The 6187-nt window shown below is 57.1% G+C and overlaps 1 protein-coding gene across 1 annotated transcript in view; it reads left to right on the plus strand.

Moving 5' to 3' along the window:
- The window catches only part of LRRC27 (leucine rich repeat containing 27), a 43132-nt gene that overhangs the window by 24158 nt on the left and 12787 nt on the right, over positions 1 to 6187 (plus strand). Inside the window, 1 exon segment of the mRNA XM_012555126.2 lies at positions 2775 to 2871. Coding sequence (XP_012410580.2) covers positions 2775 to 2871 — 97 coding nt within the window.

The following is a 6187-nucleotide window of genomic DNA, read 5'->3' on the forward strand; positions in this document are numbered from 1 at the left end:
CCCTAGCCCTCCTCACCGTGCCCGCGCCCTAGCCCTCCTCACCGTGCCCGCGCCCTAGCCCTCCTCACCGTGCCCGCGCCCTAGCCCTCCTCACCATGGGGCTCCCTAGCCCTCCTCCTGGATGCCTTGCTCCTCCTCACTCCCTTCTCCTCCTCCTGTCACATTGTGTCACCAGGAAGGTGTGTCAGGTGACCTCACTAACCCTGTCCCGGCCACATGGTTTATGCCCTGTGCTGTAGACCCGTCCTCACGGCTCCTTTTTGCCCCCCAGCTCCACCACCCACCCTTCTCCACTCCGCCCCAGGCGGACAACTGGCCCAGACAGCGCCTGGCAGCCCCGCAGCTCCTGGTGGGCTTCTGCCAGTGGGGGCCCCCTGCTGGAGATCGCAGTGGAGAGAGCAGGGCAGGACGTAGGCCCCCAGGCCCGACGTGGGCCCCCAGGCCCGCCCTGGGAAGGTGCCTGGGTTGGCCAAGCCCCTCCCCCTAAAGCTTTGCCTCCCTGAGGCTGTGGCCCAAGGGCCTCTCCCGCTTGAATTCCGTACCCACCCTCCCCAGTCCCTGGCCTGGTGCTGCGACAGCCCAGCTATCTCAGCACCGCCCACTTTGTTAATAAACCCACCTCAAACCGCCCCACCTGAGTGCCGTCTGTTTCTCTCTGGGCCCTGACTGCTGGGCAGGGACAAGACCACCAGTCGGAGCTGCGTTAGCAGCGGTGGCCTGGCCGTCCTGACAGCCAGACAGTGTGTAGATTTCCTTTTCCCGCAGACACAGTGCAGGATCCGGACCTTAGGACCAGTCAGGGCAAGTTCACGTCCTGTCCTGGGCCTTCACCCTCACGGCTGGGGCAAGTGAGGCTCACCGCCATATCAGGCTCACTGGGATGTCGGGGAGGGGGGTGGTGGAACGGCCACCCTGGGCACTGGCCACAGATGGCAGGGCAGACACCCAGACCTGACCCCCAGGCCCCTGCTGGGCCACCCTTGGCGAGGACACACGGGACCTGGGGGGCCCCACCCCAAAGAGCCCTTGGACAAAGTGCCTGTCAGCCGGTGTGGGGCAGGCAGACCTCAGTCACTGTGAGATGAGCATGTGGGGGTGACCCCGACCCTGAGTGCGCTTAGCCCCCTGCCATCACGCCCTCCCCATCCCTGGAGTCAGGGCCGCCCCCCTCCGTCTGTCTCCTCATGCGCCCTTCCCTGGGGTGCTGGCGGCCGCACCGCTGTCCTCGGCTCCTGTCTGACCTCATCCCGCGGTCCCCTGGGTACCCGCTGCCACGTCCTGTAATGCCCCGGGCCATCATGTGCCCAGGAGTTGGGAAGTGCTGCCGGGCCAACGTAGACACGCCCAGATGCCATACACCTTGTGGAAAGAAGGTTTTGCGATGCAAGAACACTTCTGCCTTGAGCCCTAAGACTGTTGGGTGGCCTCTGTGGGTGACCCCTCCTGCCACTTGGCCTCTTACCCACACAGGACTCTTGGGAACCTCTCCCCTTCCCTTACTAAGGAAGGGGTCCCTCCAGCTGCAATTCTCCAAGCAGGTAGCCCACAGCAGAGATGGCTAAGACGCAGCCCAGGCGCCAGCAAGGGGCTGGGTAGATGAGGACAGTCACAGCGAGGCGTGGAGGGGCTGCAGGGCTGCAGGGCAGGGGAGGCCCCGCTCAGCTTGAGGCTGGGAGCTCAGGCAGCCTCCGAGTGACTCAGTGACATTGTGCCGAGTCATGAAGGGGTGTCCACCCGTCTAAGCAGGTGTGGGGGAAGAGCTTGAGGGAGGAGGGCTCGGCCAGCGTGCCCTCTAGGGGCCGCCCGAATTGCCACCTCCAAGCCAGGCCTCGGTCTGACCTTGCTGGTAACGCGAGCCTCACCCCGCAGCTCGGGCAGTGGCGAGCGGAGGCTTGGCCAGGGTGCAGCCAGGGTGTGGCTGCTGCGGGCAGGGGGCCACCTGGTATGGCAGCCGTCGGGTGTGGGGATGGCGGCAGAGCACGGGAGGGCTGGCACCCACCGTACAGATGGAGAGCTGACGGTGCAGACTGCCAGGGAGGGCAGAAGAGTCGGGGTGCTGCCCACGCCTCTGGGTGGGTAGACAGCGAGAGACAAGAGGGCCAGATGGGGGTTGGGGCAACTCTGTGAGGATCCTGGAATTGGTGGATGATCGGCTGGGGAGGTTCCTTCGAGCTCGAGTACGGGGCGGGTGGGACCCCCAACGACAGAACGAGGGGTTGCTTTATACCGTCTGCTTAGAGACTCCACGAGCATTAAGGGCCCACAGCTGGTCTGGTCTCTTTGGGCACCGTGAGTGAGGCTGTTACATACAGGTGACCTTGTCCCTGTGATAAGTGCGGTAACAGGTCTGCATGAAGCACAGCCGTAACACAGGTGAGGGGACTGGGGACTGAGTATCCGATGGAAGCTGACTTGTCTTCATTCTCCCAAATCTCCTGTGTAGACAAATGCCCCAAGGCCTTTGAGGCCAGCGCTGTGTAGCCATGGCCTCAGACTTGCTCTTCCCTGGAGGGGTTCCCTGGCCCGGAGGAGGCACTGGGCCTGCACTTCCTAGCTCTGCGCCAAGGCTGGAGGAGAGAAGCTACTGAGTTCAGGACCCCCTCCCCCCTGCCCTGTGTGATCTCTCCAGCCCGCCTCTCCAGGGATGCTGCCTCGGGGGCCAGGGCAGAGGGCTGCTACCTGAAGCCTTAATAATGGCAACGCTGACTCTACCGGGACTGTGCTTGAAGCCGCTTTTAACTTACATCATTAACATTCCAACATATTTCCTGCAGAGATAAACAGATACTGCAGGAGTGGAGGGAGCAGGCCTGGAAGATGAAGAAGAAAAAGGAAGAACTCAGTAGACTCCAGCCTCCGAGGAGGAATCTGGTAGGATGGGGGCGGGGGCAAGGGGGACTGTGGGTCCCGCCCCGCTCGTTACCATGGTGATGACAGTGGCACACCCATTCACACGCTGTAACCGTGAAGGAGGCACCCGCTGACCGCGCCCTCCTGTGAACCGCGCTGTGAGACGCACACGGCCACCGTGCAGGTGGTTTGTTTTTAAAGAAAAATACGTCTTCGAGAAACTCGGCTCTGTTACGAGATAAGCAATGCAGCCAGTACTCACTGCAGACGGACAGACTCCTCCCCGAGGGGGTCGCGCACTGGTGGGGGTCGGCAAGAGGCGGATTAGGGGCGTGTGGGAAGGTGAAGAGGGGCTTTGTGAAGCGTGAGCATCAGACTCTTAGCTCCTCTCGCTCCCTCAGGTCTGCCCTCCTACGTGGGGTGGTGGGGGCCCCCAGCCTGCCCTGCACCCAGACCTCATCGACAACTGTGACGCCTCTCAGCTTTCAAGCCGCGCTCCTGCCTGTGACCACAACCTCCTATTTTTCTGACTTCCCTTCATTCTCTTTTATTCCAACTAGCGATGTTTTGAAGCCTTAGTAAGACCCCTTCTCTGCTGCAGCATGCACTCTCTTCTCCCCCGGGGGATTGGGGGGAAGCCACCCCTGCTCCCAGTCCCTCAAGAGAACCATGTGGTCTGTGCTTGATGCTCTGTCCAGGGACTCCGCTGACCACCTCGGTCCCCCGAGAAGCTGTCAGCACCGTGCTGGTCAGTCCTGCTGTGTGTCCAAGTGCCCCTTCGCCCTGTGCCTGCCTGGGGGTATCCCGAGCCGCCTGCGAGATCAGCAAGCCCAGCACAAGGACACACAGGGCTGTGGCCCCCGCGGGGCTGTGGCTCCTGCGAGGCTGGCATTAACTTTTCCTCATGACTGTTTGCCATCATTATAATTGTGGTGGTTACACAATTAAGTTGAATTCTTTCACTCCCCGTGGTTAGAAACACGATTTCTGTGGTAAATTCTATAAGAACGTTCATCCCGTTCTGTCTAATGCATACATTATGTGTGAATATTGTAGGCATCACCCAGGAAAGGAGACAGCCTGGAATTCTGAGGGTTTTCATATAACCTGGAGTAGCACAAACCTTCCGAAATTAAATAAGAAATCCAGAAGCTCTGAAACTAAAAATAGAAAAAATTTTACTTCATGAAACTGAAAAATATTTTGTGTGGCCAAAAAACACTATAAATAAAGTCAAAACGTCAGGAAAAATGTGACAGAAAGTTGTTACCTAGTATATAACGAATTGATTTTAAAGTGTGTACACATTGATTTTAAAAAGTCAATGAATCAGTAGGAAAATGGGCAAAAGGTATGCGAGATTCACGACAAGGAAGCGCGGGTGGCCCTAGATAAATGGAGAGACCCTCACCTCCTGTCGGGGGCGGCGGTTACCAGGTTACCAGCCGCTTACCAGTGAGGCTGGCCAGGCAGGTCGCTGTCAGCTTTGTGGAAAATATCTATTTAAATAAAAAATATGTATTTCTTCAAACATTTTGGGGAGTTTGTCTTATAGAAATAAAAGAAATCCCAATCATCAGCATATATATGTACAAAGTTGTGCTCAGTGTTGTCTGTAGAGGCAGAAGTAACTGAACACCAGAAAGCATTTGAATGTCCGTAATAGAAACCCCACCCAAACCCATCGCTGCCCAGTCGATTCCGACTCATAGCCACCCTACAGGACAGAGCAGAACTACGCCGTAGGATTTCCAAAGTAATCTTTGCGGAAGCAGACCGCCACATCTTTCTCCCATGGAGCAGCTGCTGGGTTCGAACCACCCACCTTTCAGTTAGCAGCCAAGCACTTAACTACCGTGCCACCAGGGGAAAGGGGACACAGATTGTAGTCTGTCCTCGAGGTGGGAGCAAACCCAGGACTGACAGAGACGGTCCTGCAGTTGGGCAGGAAGACACAAGAGGGCGCCATGGCTCCACAGATGCACCAGCAAGGGGGGGCGGGGGCTCCCAGAGACCCTGGGCGTGCCCCCTAGGGGTGCATGTTCCTCCAGGCAGGGCTGGGGGGGGGCTGTGGCCTCATGGCTTCTGCACATGCCCAGCTTTTCCGTGGTGCACGGGCGGTGGGACCCGGAGCCCTGGCCGGAGATGACAGAAGTGACCCCAGGAGCAGGCAGAGGCCCCACGCTGACCCCGAGCACGGAAATACAGGGGTCTACCGGGTCTGGACACGGAGGACGAGCCTTTCGGTCATCACCAGCTTTTTAAAAGGCCTCGAATGTTTGTTTCATGATGCTCTGATAACAGCAGCTCTGCAGTGGATGTGGACTTCCTCATCGGAAGACCATCACCTGCGTGTATGACGCCTCACACACAAGCCTGGTGGGAGAACACCACCCGCATGTGCGATGCCTAGCACAGAAGCCTGGCAGGAGAACACCACCCGCGTGTGTGATGCCTAGCACAGAAGCCTGGCAGGAGAACACCACCTGCGCCATGACACCTCGCAGAGAACTTGGCTGGAGCTGCTGTGTCTCGTTGCATCTCTGCGCTAACCTTTGGCCTTCTCCCCAGGGAATTGGGTGTTTGGATAAGTTTACCTTCTGGGGAGCCAGCTTTCCAGATAACATACCTGTAAGAAGAGTCCCTGAGTAGCACAACTGGTTAAGCGCTCGACTACTAGCTGAAAGGTTGGTGGTTCCAAACCACGCAGAGGTGCCTCGGAAGACAGGCCTGGCGATCTCCTTCTGAATGGTCACAGCCTTGAAAACCCCATGGAGCAGTTCTACTCTGCACACATGGGGTCACCATGAGTTGTAATCCACTCCATGGCAACTAACAAGGACAATAATGTATTTTTTTAAATAAAGTTAAAACTCTAGCTTTAAATGGAAACCTAAAAACCCCACCTGCTGGATCTAGGTTCGTCCTTTCCTTTCCATCGGAACAATCTTCAGAAACCGTGATTAACTGAAAGTGCCAGCTACAGGGCAGTTGGCAGCGTTTAGTTCTGCTGTGTCCTCAGCCCTAGGCAGGCCCCTGGGGTTATAGGAGAGGTAAGTTCCTGGTTCCTGCTCCCTTTCTCCGCCCTCTTTCCCTACCCCTTCCATTAAGCACCTTCTAAGTATCAGGTTGCCAAGAAATTTGGAAGACAGCTACCTGGCCAACTGACTGGAAGAGATTCATATTTATGCCCATTCCCAAGAAAGGTGATCCAACCAAATGTGGAAATTATCGAACAATATCATTAATGTCACACCCCAGCAAAATTTTGCTGAAGATCATTCAAAAGCAGCTGCAGCAGTATGTCGACAGGGAACTGCCAGAAATTCAGGCCAGA

The sequence above is a fragment of the Trichechus manatus genome, unplaced genomic scaffold (genome assembly GCF_000243295.1).
Source record: "Trichechus manatus latirostris isolate Lorelei unplaced genomic scaffold, TriManLat1.0 scaffold00031, whole genome shotgun sequence".
NCBI lineage: Eukaryota > Metazoa > Chordata > Mammalia > Sirenia > Trichechidae > Trichechus > Trichechus manatus.